General features: G+C 54.6%; 3 protein-coding genes across 3 annotated transcripts; 1 reads left to right on the top strand and 2 right to left on the bottom strand.

Annotated features, from left to right (window-relative positions):
• Nucleotides 1-1,027: 1,027 nt before the first annotated feature.
• On the top strand, nt 1,028-2,988 carry CTHT_0043160 (putative copper resistance protein; the record flags this gene model as incomplete). Its single annotated transcript, XM_006694653.1, has 3 exons — nt 1,028-1,103; nt 1,607-1,765; nt 1,880-2,988. The coding sequence occupies 3 exons, from the start codon at nt 1,028-1,030 to the stop codon at nt 2,986-2,988; spliced, it is 1,344 nt and encodes a 447-aa protein (XP_006694716.1).
• A 4,392-nt stretch (nt 2,989-7,380) lies between these two features.
• Nucleotides 7,381-10,650, bottom strand: CTHT_0043170 (putative RNA polymerase II transcription factor; the record flags this gene model as incomplete). The annotated part of the gene is made up of 4 exons (XM_006694654.1): nt 7,381-8,429; nt 8,487-9,073; nt 9,135-9,554; nt 9,617-10,650. 4 exons carry the CDS (start codon nt 10,648-10,650, stop codon nt 7,381-7,383), a joined length of 3,090 nt encoding a protein of 1,029 aa, XP_006694717.1.
• Nucleotides 10,651-12,131: 1,481 nt separating this feature from the next.
• On the bottom strand, nt 12,132-15,080 carry CTHT_0043180 (uncharacterized protein; the record flags this gene model as incomplete). The annotated part of the gene is made up of 1 exon (XM_006694655.1): nt 12,132-15,080. The coding sequence occupies one exon, from the start codon at nt 15,078-15,080 to the stop codon at nt 12,132-12,134; it is 2,949 nt and encodes a 982-aa protein (XP_006694718.1).
• Nucleotides 15,081-16,010: the final 930 nt, after the last annotated feature.

A 16,010-nucleotide genomic window follows, 5' to 3' on the forward strand; every position in this document is an offset into this window, starting at 1 on the left:
TGCTGACATCGATAGCTACCAGACACTTCTATCAAAGGCCCAAAGGGCCTGACCCATCCACGGCCTCGTCACACGCTCAAGCTGGCTCACAAGGCGAGGTCTTCCGATACAGGACCAGTTACAGTTACGTCTTTACAGACGGTCTACAGGACCATCTCGTCTCCGGCTTTGCTCTGGACAAACCCCACCCTCGCTGTCCTCGGGGCTGCAGCTAGGCTCTCGGCCACTCGACAACCCACGACAGCCGGTTTCGCGTGTCCCACGGCCCACGGCCCACCGGGATCTGTTTGATTGCGGGTTGCAACTTGCGACTTACACACACCTATCTCAAACTTACCTAACCTATCTGCGCTAACGGGACCTCTTGGACCTAGCCCACCTAGCCCAAGCCTGGCAACCATAACCAAGAAGCTAGGATCTGGAGCTCCACTGCACAGCCCGTCACCCACTCCCCAGCATTTACAGCACAGCAACGAACCCCCCCCCTCCTCTCCCTCCACAGCTCCACACAGCCCACATTATTTTTATTTCATTTCGCGGCTCCCCCTTCGCCCTCGTGAGCCTGCTCTCTACTCGACTCACCGTTGAGTTTGGTTTCGATCCGGAGTCTTCGGCATCCTGCACCGATGGTTTGGGCCCAGCGGTTCCCTAAGCGATGACCCTATAAGCGGTGCTTCTGCGAATACCATCCGATATCGAACTCTGCCCGTCGCCCTGTCGCATGGCTTTCTGAGAGTTGAGAGTTCAGAGCGCAGTGCCAGAGGACAGCCCACACTGCCATTAAGGTTGACAGCCTTTGCCTGCCGGGCTTATTCAACACCGAGAGCGAGAGCCGCCAATCGCGGTCTGTCCAAGCGCACACACACGCGCGCGCACAATCCAATTTTTTTCCCAGCCTGCCTCCGGATCTCCGTTCGTTCTATCCGTCGCCGATTCTCTGTGTGTCTGGGAAGAGCCAGTCTAGGTCCCAATTACACAATTCAGTTCTGCAGACGACAACAGCAACATCAATTGAGCTCTGCCCACCATGATCATCAACGGAGAAAAGTATGCCTGCGAAGCCTGCGTGCGAGGCCATCGCGTGAGCAATTGTCAACATCATGGTAAGTGTGTTTTGACGTTTGTGACAAGCAACTCTTTTCTGCAGCCTTTGCACTCTTACACAGACTATGCACATACCCCGTCGTTCATTTGCTGCATCCGACGCTTCTCTCTTGCATCAGCAGCAGCTCTAACTCCGTCTTGTCCCTGGGCTGCATGTGGTGGTGGCAGCTGTTTTGCCAGCGCTCTTGCCGCTTGCAACCGAGGGGCAGCGGGACAAGCTCGCAACAACGGAAGCACAAGACGCAATAGAAAAGTCCACAAGGCCACAGGCATGCAAACCTGTGTGGGCTGCGGACCTGCAAGCCCTCGAAAGTGGGGGCCAAGCTGCTGCCACCCCTCCTCCCCCTGGCTGTTGCCCCTCATTCAATGTCACCTTAACTTTCAACACCAAAACCCCCTTCTCCCATTGTCGCCCCGCGCCGCGGGGTAGCTGCATGGTCATGAATGATGGATTGATACAGCTAAGTCGAGCTCTGCTAACATGCCTGCTTCCGTTCAACAGACCGGCCACTCCAGCACATCAACAAAAAGGGTCGGCCCGTTTCCCAGTGTGCGCACTGCCGGGCTATGCGCAAGTCCCGGTCAGCACATGTCCGATGTGACTGCGGCGAGAAGACAACAAAGTGCGTGCACTTGAGACCGCCGCTCGAGGGTCACAAGGGTGAGCATTTTGTCGTGTCTGGTTGAATCAAGGCGCTGCTCCTCTGACTCGAATCCTTTTCCTTTCTTCTAGAGAGCTGTTGCTGCAATCATGGCGGCCGCTGTACCTGCGCAGGCAAAAAGGACTCGCCATCACAACAGCTCGATCCTGTCCCTGAGTCCGGCGCAGAGGCCGTCAATGCCTCGAATTCCCCTTCTCCGACGACCAGCTCCAGCTCCTCCGCCAATGGGAGCAACAAGAGCTCCTCGAAGCCGAGCTCGCGCCCCAGACGTCGCGCTAGCACCATGAGTTCGGACGGTATGCTCTCCTTTGACGCCAACGGCCATCACAAGCCGACGCACAGGCACAATAAGGCGGCGCAGAAGTGCAGTCCTTACCAGCTCAACCGCGTCAATAGCTTGCCCCATGGCAGCTTGAAGCACCGTTCGATGGATGACCTGATCGGAGCTGCCGACTGCCCTTCCAGGAACTCGTCGGGGAGCGGGAGCGACGAGCAGATGCAGCGCAGGGTCCGGTCGGAGGCCGCGTCGCCACTGCTTGACGGGTCGTCGGGTTTCTCCCAGATGAACGGCCAGCTCCCTCCCTTGGACCTCTCGAACATCAAGTACACGCCATACATTCCGAATAGCGCCGACTTTTTTGGCTCCCTGTCAGACTACGAGCAGCCATTGTTCAGCGCTGGACTGAGCGCTACTTCAGTGGACTGGAATAACTATGAGGGGCTCGATTTTAACAGCAAGTCGACTGACTTCAGCCCTTCCAGTTATAGCCAGCCGCAGAGCTTCGGCGGCTTTGACTTCTCCGGCCCGGACTCGATCCCGACGCTCACAGCGACCGCCTCAACTTCGGGAGAAGTCTCAGAGGTTGAGGACTTCCTTTCAAACCCGCTCGATGACTTCGACGCCTTCAGCACAGCGACAGGTACCACCAGCGGGTACTCGATCAGCACCTCGCAGCTGGGCCTGCTGTCGTCAAACCCGTCGGAATTGTCGAGCCTCGAGTTTGACGACTTTAACTTCATGAAGAAGGCCAGCAGCAAGTTCATGTCGGCTACTGGGCCTCTGGACGACCCTCTACTGACAGGTGCTACCGCCGCAGCACCTAACTTCAGCGCCCTCGCAGCGCTTGACGAGGACTCGACTTTCTGGATCAATGATTATAGCGGCCTGCCCCTGACGGACTCGCCGAATGACAGCAGCATGCCTTCTTTCTGGGATAGCTAATAACCAAAAGTGGTTGTTAAGCTTCTTTTGGAATATGATCAGAATTGGGCATACAAATCGACGTGGCGTTTCTGGTCTGGGATGTGACGCGTGCGCGCACACACACGGATAGGATATACCCATGCCATACTTTCCATACCTCTTTACATACCACTTGCTGCTCGGGATAGAACTTCTGGAGCTTGGTGGTCTTTAACATCTTGACTTCTCGTACATACTTTTTGGTATCCACCGATTTCCTATATACTACCCAATTGCGTGGAATGGTTCGGGGGCGAAGGTTTTCTCGTTTACGGGGCGTTTGTCTTTGGATCATCTGGGGGAGGCAAAATTTAAAAAAGGAAAAATGCATTCATGATCACGATTTCTATACCGTCCTCGTGGGGACATCACTTATACGTTTTGGTTTGTTTTAGCTTTTTTTTTTTAAAAACCCCCTACCCCTTGTTGCATCAGATGGCAGTTGGGTGTTTCTGTTATCACGGTGGTTACCTAAAAAAAGAAGCAAAAAGTCTGTGGCTGCGGGAAAGGCATTCTGATTTCGAGAAACTGTTGATACCAATCATAAATCTAAGGGGTGAACGGTAGTGCACAAATTACCGGCACTCTCTGAGATACCTTGGATACAGACAGCTATTAAAAATACTAAAACAAATCCTATACTGTTGGCTGTCTGAATTTTCTTTCCCTCTTGAACATCATCTTGCTCTTCACGTGTGCAAGCTTTACTATAGGCAACTCATTGTCTGAGAAGCTTCTGTTTGAACATCCAATTATGGTGTTCAGATCCCGGGCATCAACATTCAGATATCCGAGTATGAATCACGACTGCTGACGACACTGACAGATTCGCACGGCATTTCAGACGATTCTACACATCCAGTCGACTTGAAAATTCAACCATGGTGCCCAGACATGTGATGCGAGCACCTTAACATCGTATGAAGTCAGCCCCTCAACTCGGACGACGACGTCGTCGTCCCCACAATTGTTTTCGTCTTGGTTTCCCCAAGCTAACACAAATTTCCGTCTCCTGTTACCATGTGCATCCCGCGCTGACACTGACCCTAACACGGAGATCCTTGCCCTCCACACATTTATTCCACGTCGCCGAGTGAAATGGAGAAATTGTGGGATTGCTTTGTGTGGATGATGGGTGGGTTTTTTTTTGAGCGTAGTGGACGTTAGGTTTTCCTAGTCATCCATCGGAGGGGGGAGTCGGGGCCCAGCGGATCGGATAACGGCTGGGCTACATGACCTAACGTCATCGGTCATCGACGAGCGGCAGCACCATCTGGTACTACTCATCATTCAAAACAATGTGTATCCACTTTCTTATAAGGAAAAGTGGTATCCCCTACCCGCGCCAATGCAGCATACATACATGATACGGGCATGGTTCTCTTACACCGTAACGCATGTGTCGGATGAGCTGGGTGGATTTTCTTCATTTCCGGTGATCCCTACCGGGGCTTTGTTGGCTGGGGGGCGTTAGGTAAGCAACCGGATCCTGCTTTCTGCTGTGGACTCTGATCCACACAGCGACGCGGTCGGTCGCTGGTCGCGTGTCTTCTTGCTACCCCTGCCCGATTTGCGTCTTGCATCTCGACTCGGCTTCCTCGGCAGGAAACTGAGCCCGAGAGACACAACATGCACAGCGAACAGGGGCTTCCTCCGAGCGTTGATTCGTTTGGACCGAGCCGACCGAGCCGAGTGAGATGGGTCTCTAGGTCTCTGGTGACCTTCACGGCACTCGCTTTTTTAAATTCCTATTGTTTCTTTTCTTTTCTTTTCTTTTTTTTTATGAATTGGAGGTTGTGGATGCCGATGGGTTCTGGAGACACTGGCGATTGGGACTGGCCGGGACCCGTTGGTTTGGGGGCATGACAGCGGAAAGGGGGGGTAAGGCTTTCGATGAGGGAGCGTTGAAAGGAAGGCGTGGTGTGGTTTTAGAGTTGGCTAGAGCTATGCCTCTGTGGCCAGTTCGTATCTGGATGAGCCGTTAGTGTTCATGCTTCGTAGTTAAGCAAGTGTTACGATGTTGGAGATCAGGAGTTGATACTGCATCAAGGTTGATGATATCTGGATCGGCAACGAGCTTCGGGTTTACCTACTCGAAAGCTTACCCTACGGCTCGTCCAAAGATGGAGTCGGCAGTTTGGCAACTTCTACTGTCCTCCCGCGTAGCATCATGTCCTTCTCGAAATCTGGTATGGAGCTGTGGACTATTCTTAGAATTATGAGTGGACTCCCTTAACTTGGCTATCGCTGCAAGACAAAGATAGAGCACGTGCCATATCTAATTGCTCTCTGCTAGCGATCTCAATCTGATCAACATTTTTCCGTATGGTTAATAACTTCATCACTGATTCTACCGAGTATGCGATCTTCCATACAACAATCACCGGAATGTGTGCTTTTACCCTTTACGAGATCCTTTAGCACTCCTCATTCCTCGACACAGCCGCGGCTCAACTTGCCTGCCGCAGGCCATCCGCGCCCTCGTCCCCATCAAGCTCTAAGATGGATGATATTTCCGGCCGTCTATTGGATAAGTACACCACATAGCGCAGCCGAGGCCTCGTGGCTATGTGGGGATATGTGCTCTGCTACGGCAACAAATTCAGTGGTCGATTGGTGTCTTGTCTGCGTTAGCTCCCGTTCTTACCCATTAGCCTGCAGCTCGACTGCACGTGTTTAGCCCGGTCATTGCGCACCCTCGGGGCTCAGCACGGGATGATGAAACCAGTAGGTAGTGAAAGAATCTCGAGTCAGCAGACATCGAACGTTGTCTGCTGATGGAGTTGAAGGGGCGATGGCTTGCTAGCGTTCACGATGTCGTTCGTTTCGCTACTTACACAACACTTGAACTCATCTTGACGTCCTTCTCCTCCAGTAGACAATGGACCGCACAGGTTTAGTGAGACTGCCGAACTCCAACCCTCCCCCATCCCGAACCGGATATCCAAACCCCCAAAGTCAACTCCGCGCTAGGGATCTCCCGGGCCGGGGAAAAGGGGGGCACAGCCCAAGCCCACAGCCCAAGCAACGTGACATCATTCTTCCGAATGGGGGACATGTGCACTCCAAGCTAGCAACAACGCTGCCCGCCACGCAGGATGCTTACGGTTTGCAGGTCAAGAAACTCTGCGTTGATTAGCAGCTGCCTTGCCCCAGTTTTTTTTCTGGGTCTCTGGGATGCTGGAAGGTAGTAAGTAGTAGTAACTGCGGTTAACATGCCATTGCGCATGGACCGGCTACCTGTCAGACTGCCTGATCAGGTCAGAGGCCTGATGAGGTCAAGAAGCCATACGCACCCTTTAGACGGGACAGGACACCCCGCGGTGTGTCAACAAAGATGGGCATGAAGCATGAAACCTGATTACGCTATATACACAATTTGCTTGCCTGCCGATTGTAAGCCGCGCTTGATGATGATGCCTTCCAGTTAGACAAAAGAAATCCCGCCGGAAACCTACAGTCCTGGGGCCCTCCTCTGATTCCGTTGATGACGTCGTTCTTCGTGAAAATCCGGGGAAGAGGATGCATCCCAACTACGTACGGACGGGATGACCTACAGCCAACGACTTCTTGGCAGCCTGCATACGGCAAACACTCGAAGACGCATGTGAAAATCTGGGGAAGTGCCACACAGACCTCTACTGGATCTGCCCATGAGATAGGCAGCCTGCTAGGCACACACTCCCGTCCGTATGCTAGCAGTCTGGTTTTCGTCCATGCGAGGTGTCGAGAAGACGCACGTTGAAAACCTGCAGTGAGAATGTGCTGATGCTTGATCATGAGCTTTTCCCAGCCCAGGTCAGCAGGCTTAACGTTTCAAGCTGTGGTAGGTATCGACCACTATCCCGGGTAATATGCGACGGAATAGCCGAGTAAACTGGAGGGTTGCCGGGTAGATGGATGTTGGAGGGCGGGAGGGAGGGAGGGAGGGAGGGCATTCAGGCTTTAACATTTGGATTTAGTCGTCGATATGACTTTCTCAAGAAACATGACTCGGATGTCAGACAGGCTAGGTAGTGATTCAAGGGAAAGGAGAGATGCTCATATTGTAGGAGATGTCGATATCGGCCTCAATCGGATATCCCAAATGTACACAATGGTCCTTACATCGTCTATCCAACCACTCAAAGTCAAATTGCCCGCCCCTCGGCATAGATAGCAAAAGCTCCCAAACGCCAGCAAGGTAGCTAGATATCCGTCCAATACACAGCATTCCTAGGAATGGGGTATACTACACATATACACATCCTCCTCCCGATCTTTGATGACAACAAAGCCCAACATCTCCTGCTTTACAGATTTAGACAGTGCATAGTAGTTCATCAACATGGCTCAACTCCCATCCAACTCATTTCCCTTAATGTTAGAGTCTTAAAACTCCATCACATCCACATCCTGGCCTTCAACCGGGACACCTTCAAACGAAGCCAGATACCCAGCCCTCAACACAGCGAGGGTATCAAATGTCTGCTGCTGCTGCTGCTGCTGCTGCTGCTGCTGCTGTTGCAACACAGGCGCTCCCTGATTGGTAGCATCGGTATTACTGGGGCCCGCATCAACAGCAGGAAATCCGTCCACAAGTGCAGCTGCGGGCGGCGTGGGCCCGCCAGACATTCCCGGCTCGCTCTTAAGGTTGCTGGCCTGCTCAGGAGCTAGCCCGGGTGCTGTAGCGGGTGTACTATTGCTGTTTACATCAGCTGGCGCGGGGGCTGGAGTAGAGGCAACGGGCTGCTGCTCCGCCGCACGTCCATCAACCTGCTGCCCAGCAGGTTCACCAGTCGGAGCCGTAGCGGTAGCAAAGGCATGGTTAGCCGCCGTGGCCAAATCAGCCAGCTGCTGCAGATTCTGGTCAGCGGCAGCCTCCGTCCCAGCACCGTTCACACCATTCTCATGGCCATTGGGCCCAGCCGTTGGGTGTTGCGGGACAGGCACACCCAAGCGATCAGCAAGCGTCTTCCTAACAGCCTCGTTCCACGGCGAAGGCGACAAACGGAACTGCAGGACGAGGTCGATTAGCTTGGCCGCTTCGTCGCGGAGCTTATTGTTTTCGTCGGGGGTGTTGGTGGAGGAGGAGGAGGAGGCGAGAAGTTCGCTTAGGGCGACCGAAGCGAGGGTGAGGAAGTGATGGGTCAGGGGGCTCCGGAGGTCATGGTTCTGGGCGAGGAGCCAGACTAAGGAGGAGGCGGCTTGGAGAATGTTACGACGGCGGGAGGGTGAGGATGAGAGGAGGTCGCAGAGGAGGCGTAGATGCCAGTAGGAGAGGAGTAGGATAGGATCGGACTCGTTATTGGGAAGGGCTAGCCGTACGTCCTCGACGCTCATGCCGACGATGGAGTCGAAGATGACCTTGCTGGAGGCACCTAGCTCGCGAGGGGAGGTAATGGCGAGCGGGATGATCTGCCCTAGGCGGACCGATATCCCTGTGATTATTGTTAGACCCATTCCGCTTGAAGGGAAGAAGAGCAAGGAGTACTCACGAATCAAGTGGTAAACCACCTCCCCAACGAGCTGCTTCAGCGCCGGCACAATAACCGCACTGTCATTGTCGATCAATGCTGGTGTCGCCGCGCCAAGAGCAGTCCAGCGATCCAGCATGACCAGCACCCACCACGCGCGGACCGCCCAGTTGGAGTCAGTATCAGGATCCAAGGGCGAGCTGGCATCCAACTTCGCGGCCTTGACGCGCAGGTTCATCGAATGTGCAAGCCCAACAGCGCGACCAACCATCTCGGCCTTGGACGGGCCGCCCAGCTGGCCCTTGACGGCTGGGATACCGTCCAGGTCGTGCCCGATGCCAAGCATGATGAGCGTCAGGAGACGAACAAGGTCGGTTGTGGCAGTACGAGGGATGCACTCTTCCTCCCAAGAGCTGAGGAGCCTGCGAGCTGTAGAGGGGCTGCCGTACGGCTGGCTTTCTGGAGACGGGAGGAAGGGCCCAATCATGGAATAGAAGGCATGATAGAATGCCTTTTGCAGCGTGAGAGGCGTCTGGAAGACCAGGTATTGTACTCTGGCCTTCGTGCTGGCCAGGATCGGGAAGGTTGGATGAATAATTTGTAGATAGCTGTGTAGTCGTCAGCATCTGGGGCACACCCGGCTAATAATCATCAAGAGGGTCGACGTACCTTTCAAAAACAGTATCCTCGACCTCGGGAAGCTGCTCCTGAGCCGGAGCCGGAGCGATCTCGCTCGCTCCGGCCTCAGGCTGCTGCAAGCTGATGTCGCTTGCATCCGCATTGACCTGAATGCCGTCGAGCAGCCGTGAGGTAATGTGATTCGGATGGTTGGGGTTCATAGGGGGAAAATCCGGGGGATAAGGCACAATCGGACGGTGCTCACCGGCAACCGCCATACGTGTCGGCGACGCAGCAGGGAAGCCATCGCTCGATATACTCGAGAAAGGTCTCTTCCTGCTCTCATCGCCGATTGGGGTCCCAAACATATCGCTCGACGCCCTCCTAGTCAGGGTATCGAGGGCTTCCACCCGTGTACTGTTGAGCTTCCCCTCGATGCTGTTAATCCGATCAGCGAGCTCCTTGATGTACCTGCAGACAAACGGTCAGCCTGCATCTGACAAACAGCACGTGCCCCAATTCGTAAAACATACCCCTTACTAGGCCCCCTCTTTTGCGGTACCCGACTAAACAGGCACTGCACGTTCGACCGCCGACAATTTGAACACGGCTCGTCGCTCGTCTCGCACTGTGCATCGCACTTGATCTTCTTGCGCCGACACTCATCGCATGCTCGCGACACCTTGGTCCTCTTCCTTGCCGGCGGCCCGGTGCCGTCAGGTCCCATGGAGTAGCCTGGAGCGCCGGCGCCGGGTCCAAGGTGATGATGATGCTCTGGCGGCAGATGCGACTGCAGATGGGGATGGATCTGCGCATGCGGCGGCGGTGGCGGCGGCGGCGCTGGGGCTCCTTGCGCCTGGGCATAGTGATGTTGCGGCGGCTGGGTTGTCGGCGAGAGCATGTTCGACAAGCCGTGGGCTTGGAGCTCGTGGTTCTGGAGATGGTGATGCTGGTGATGCTCCTGTGGGGTCTGCAGCTCGGCAGCATGGTTCTGCATCTCGCGGTCATGGTGCTGCAGCGAGGCTTCCAGTTGCTCCTGGAGGTTGGTCTCGGTGTTGTTGGACACGTCGGAGTCCTGCTGTGGTAGAGCTTGCTGATCTTGCGGTTCGCTCGGCACGCCGTCCATCCGCACGGGGACCATCATTGGAGCAAGGTTCTGGGTCAGCTGGGCTGCTAGCTGCAACTCGTCAACCGCGTCTGCCGCCGGACGGGACTGCTGCGTCTGGTCCTGCTGTTCCTGGATCTGCTGTTGTGGGGAGATCTGTGCTTCCTGCGGTGGTTGTTGCTGCTCTTGGGGAGCCTGCTGCTCGGGAAGCGACTGCAGTCCTTCAAGTTCATGAGGATGAGGAGCATGCTGCTGCTCTTGGGTTGGCTGCTGTTGCTCCATCGCGATGTTAGGGAGAGTCGGCGTCTCGGGCTTGACAGCTTGTTGCTGGCCTATTTGCGGCTCTTGTTCTTGATGCGAGGCTAGCTGGTAGTATTGTGCGTCATCGGCGACCATGGGCTCAGGGTATGGCTCCCGCATCGCGACATCTCCCGCCGGCTGGGGTGGGTTCTTCTCGTCCATAACGAGCTGGTGCTGATCTGGGAGGGAAGGGAATCACTGGAAGGATCAACGGCAGCGTACGAGCTAGGTGCAGTCAAGTATGGTAATACAATCTAGGGATTTATAACTGGCGACACCAGGACGTTAGCCATGATGGTCAGGAGGGACGGCAGCACACCACAGCACGAGGCCGATGTAGCCAACGGTCCATACAGGCAAAACGCAGATTTGTGCATCAATTGGCAATTAGCAGAGGCGCTATCATGTGCGATGTACAGAAAACAACACAGAAGCAGAAGCAGAAACAAATGCATCCACATGGGGCATGGGCGCCGACAGCAACCACACAAGCGGCCATCGACGTCAACATGCATGCGGCTCCTCCTCCGCCGCCCGCGATGTGATTTGCGGCAGCGCGCTCTGTTTGAGTGGCCCCATTATGGGCGCAAACTGGGGGATTCGAGCGGCACGCGAGTGAGGGCAGGGAGGGGTACAGAGGCGCAATTGATGATCTGGTTAAGGAAGGCAGGCGAGGCTGAAACGCACCTTGGTGTTGGTCAAGAACCAATTCCAGGTCGGATTGGATCTGGGTTCATTTGTCGCTGCGGAAGAACTGTCTGCTCCGAGGTCCTGGGAGGAGCTGGAACGGAAGGAGTTTTTGCCGTGGTGCAAAAAAGTGCTCTTAAGTTTTGCCCTGCGGCATGTGGCGGGGTGTGGCGCATTGCACCAATCAACGCCACAGCCTGTCTTGGTAACGCCGTACGGATTTGACCGTACTATGCTTCGAGGTGTAAAATATGGAGATGGGACTATCGAATGAGACCAGTATTCAGGACACTCCTGATTAAACTGAGCTGCTGATTGCATACAGCCATATCCTCGCGCGCCCACAAGAGCTATTAGCAACGTACCAGGCTCCAACATCCCTTTCATTGTTTGTAAACAAGCAGCAGTGCTAGTAGAAAAACGGGTATCTCGAGCACCAATCCCAACCTCTCACATGAAAAGCTGAAGACTCATCATCTTCCACCACCACTCATCTCCGGAATGGATCCGAACGTTCCGGAGAACCATTCCTACTACTGCGGTAAGCCTTCGCGGCATTTCTTGGAACTTCCTGTTCCGGTTTCTTCAGAACTTCAGCGACCAAGGGAATTTCAAATTGCTGATAAAAATCGATGAGTAACTTGAGCTCGCGCTCGGACCAGCCGGGATAACCGTCTGCATCGGGCTCATTTTTCGGGGTCAAACTTACGTTCAGTCTCATTAATTGAGTCGTCATCCGCGTCTCTACCGAATTGGTATTCGTTTTCAGACTTTCGTAATCATCCACCTCTCCTGAATTCACCTCCCACTCCTCCTCCCTTCCCCTCTTCTATCGGCTTAACACGTGCCTGATTCCAAAGCTGGCGCTCCAGAGCCTCGAAATCGTCATCTTCTTCTGACTGTTCATCCTCTTTTGAATGCTCTAACTGTTGCTCGTTTTTAAACTGAGTCTCATTCTATTTTTGTCTCCCCCATTCAACGCTCTCGTTTGAGATATCCTGCTCTTCTCTGACAACCCGCTTGCCCTTGCCGACTTTGCTAACCTTCTCAACTTCTTCTTCCTCGTCTTCTTCGCCAGAGCTAGAACCCGGAGGAGGAATGTCCTTCCTCATCCAAGCAGGAACCTCGGGCCTCTGCTGTTCCGCAGGGGTAGGTGCATGCGCAGGAGCTGATGCAGCGGGTGCGGCGGTGAGAGGGGGGCTCTTCTTAACCCGGGCAGGAGCCGAAGCCGATGGACCGGCACGATCCTGATTCTGCCTCTTCACCGCTGCCGCTGCCAATGAGGAGGACGCGGCTTGCCCGATAAGGGCATGTCTTGAAGGAGTCTGAGGGACATTGGCGCGCACAGCAGAGATCGGGGGAGATCCCCTGTGCCGCGCGGCGGCGGCAGGAAACGTGGACGGAGGCCGGGCTGGCGTCTCGGGAATCTCTCTGCGCACAGGGCGAGGGGGTGCTGTGCTCGGAGGTGCAGCAATTGGTCGCGAGGAGACGGCCGTTGCTCGTTTGGCAGCAGCCGGATATGTTAGGCGTGTCGGCATTAGCTGAGGATCGGGAGGAGCTGAAGACGAGGGAGCAGCAGTCGATTCAGCCATGGCGCCAGCTATAAGCAGCTTCGACTTGGGAGCAGAATGTTGCGCCGTTGTCACATTAGTAGCCGCGGCAGTTGGACCACGATCCATCTTCAGTCTTCCTTGTCTCCGCAACACTCTTGCCATTGCTTTTGCCTCTTCGACATCGCGGCCGAGTACTTCGGCTAAATCCTCGATTGGGCAAGGGTGAGGGAGGCTCAGCTCCTTGATGAACCATTCCACATCCGCTCGCGGCCAGTCAGGCATGCGCATGGGTGCGGAGGATTGAAAAGACGGAGCAGAAGTCGTTGGCTTGAGCGTCCCCTCCTTTTCTAGCCAATCTCGCATCGCATATGCTTCGCGAACGGGCACCTCCAGGGCGGCGGCTAGCTGTTCGATGGGCGGATTTCGCGAGATCAGCAGCGCAGTAAATTGGGCCACTTTTTCCAATGACCAGCTAGGACGGGTAGGCACACTGCTGGAACCGGCAGAAGCCGGACCTAGAGCCAGGAGCCGAGGCTGTTGAGTCCTTGAAAGGGAAGAGTCAGAGGGCCATCCTATCTGGGAAGCGCGGCGGTATTCTTCATCCAGCGGATTTGGCCTGGACGCAATCTCGAGCGCACTTTTGAAGAACGCATCCCAGCGCTTCTCACGGGAAGCCCACTGTTCCTCTTCCCTCTGCTTTTTAGCCTTGCGTATTGCCTCATCTATCTGTTTTATCCGGCGGATTTCGATCTCCCGTTCCACCTTTTTATTGTAGGACTTCCCTTCTGCTTCGAGAACTGCCTGCCAGTAGTCGAGGGCGAGGTTAAAGTCTTTTATCTCTGGTGGGGCGTCCCGACTCTTGTTCTCAGCTTTGCCGTCACCTTTGCCATCGCTATTGCCGCCAGTTTTGTCTCTGAAAGGCATGGCCAACTTGAGCAGCCAACCGGTAGTCCACCGCAAAATATGAAAAGTGGTAATGGTGAAGCGAGAGAGTGGGTAGTCCAGACATAACCCATACTTGAAGCAAGTCTGCAGGACCAACACAGCCATTGGGATGAGGTGTTTCCTGGTGTCTCTCTTAAGCTGTCTATGCTCCGTCTTTTCATTCAAGCCATCTTGATTTTCGGCATTTCGGTTTGCGTTCTTCTTGTTCAAGATATCCATCCTCTTGCTGATCAACCTGACCTTCTTAGAGATCCGAGACATGGCCAGGTTGAACTCATTTTCCAAGCTTTTCAGAATCATCTCCTGGTAGGCAAGGTTATCGGACGAGGGTATTTGAGACAACAGTCCGGCCCGAAGATGCTTCAGCTCCTGGAAGCATATCTTAGCCAGGGGATGCCATAGCTGAGCTTCCCAGTCCCTGTCCAGAACTTGGTTGTGCCAATTCGCACCGCCATTTGTCCAGTAGGGCTTCCCCACCACTTCAACCATTTTGGTCATAAAATACTTAGACACGTTCAGGTCATACCGAGAAGCGCCTGGGGACACAAAGCAGAGATTGAATTTATCCTTGGGTAGGAAGTCGTCGCTAAGGAAAGTAGGTTCAATGTCCTGGATTGTGAGCGTGCAGGGCGTGCGATCTGAAACCCGACTGCTCGAATCGGAATCGTTTGCTTCATTCTGGCTATCCCAGTCTTCTTCTTGATGTTCGGGATGTTCCGGACCCTCTCTATCTTCGGAAACAGGAGCACTGGTAGGTTTGTTGGTCGGGGCAAGTATCGAGGAAGCCTGGCCTTGTGTAGTCGGTAGCGGGGCGAATTGCTTTGCCGGAGATGATTGCAGCTCCGGACTTAGAGGAGAACTAACCGGAACGGCCCCATGACCTTCCTCCCCACGTATATCCTCGCGGCCTGGAGTTGGTGCTCTGGGGCTTCTAGACGATGGAAAGATGACTTCCCGTGAGTTGACCGTGCGACGAAGCGACTTCGTCTGTAGCCTTCTTCTAGTCTCAGTTGCAGCTTTAGACTGCGCAGGGTTATAAGTTCTGAGTGGGACATTGTCACTGTTTCGTAGTGTAGCAAGGGCAACCTCTATCCCATTCGGGAGCTGTTCATCAGACTTGCCATTTGACCTCCCGTTCAGTTCTGTTGTGCTCGGCTGCGGAAGATCTTTATTGAGTACCTCGAGAACGCGCGGGTCTATGGCGTCATTCTCGTTGGGAGGTACGTCGTGCGTTGTCCGGACTCGTTTTTGTGGTCGCTCTCCTGGGGAGGCCGACGCGCCTCTCTTGCTGGAGCCTGACTGGCCATTCTGGTGAGCGCTGGAGGCAGCTGGGACGTCTGCTTCTGACGCAGCAGAGTGGGTGTTAGGATCTGGTTTCCCACTGTTGCTCCGCGTGGTAACGGCCATGGTGTTTGGTGATTTGGTGCTCAACAATCACCAGTGTCACGGCAGACGAGATGTCGGGCAGGATCTCGGCGGTTCGAGGTTGTGGACTTTGCAGGAGCTCAAATGAGACAAGCAGTAGGTGGCCTACGTCAGCATGCAGAACACAAGGTCAGTACGGAAGAACGACCCAATCATTCAGCAAAAGGTAAAACACATGCGCGTTCATCGCGTGTGGCAAGCATGTTGATGGATGTTGTCCATGTAATCCAGATGATGGAAGAGCCTCCCTGCAGGGCTGGGCGGCTGCTCCCGCGGCTGCATCTGGTTGGTCAGATCCACACCGCATGCGGCTAGCCAAGTTCCCCAACGGCCAGGCGCAATGCGCGAAAGTTTTTCTGAATTTTCGACTCCCTCAACATTTTTTTAATCAAGTGGCGGCAAAAATTGGTTGAATATTGCTATTTTTTTTTTTTTTTGCAGAAACGTTAGGGCATGACTTTCGCCTGCTGGGAAACAAAAGGCATCGTGCTTATCGCGACCGTTTGGATGTTAACCCTGCAAGCAACATAACCCACGCCCCCGTTTCCAGCAATCAGGATCGGCATGCACCATGGAACGGTGTGGGTGCGTTTCCCGAACTCCCCGGCCAATCAGCAACCCGGATAGTCGTCATCATCCTTTAGTGGTTAGTCCCACTACGAATTTGCCCTGCACCCTTTCCCGACCGCGGCCGCTCCTTGCACTCCTTTGTGCAACAGGAGACTGTAGACGCAGGACTGCCGGCGTGGGAGTCGAGTCTTCTTGCCGTCTTAATAGTGCCTGATTCCGCTCCTCGTCGCGATCCACCGCGCTTAGACTCCTGGGAAAGATAGTTCTTCAACCGCCGACAGCCTGACTCACGCCCGCCCAACGATCCCCCTACCCCCCCCCCTGAGATCGAGTCGCGCCCGC

The sequence above is a fragment of the Thermochaetoides thermophila genome (assembly GCF_000221225.1).
Source record: "Thermochaetoides thermophila DSM 1495 unplaced genomic scaffold scf7180000011818, whole genome shotgun sequence".
NCBI classification, from domain to species: domain Eukaryota; kingdom Fungi; phylum Ascomycota; class Sordariomycetes; order Sordariales; family Chaetomiaceae; genus Thermochaetoides; species Thermochaetoides thermophila.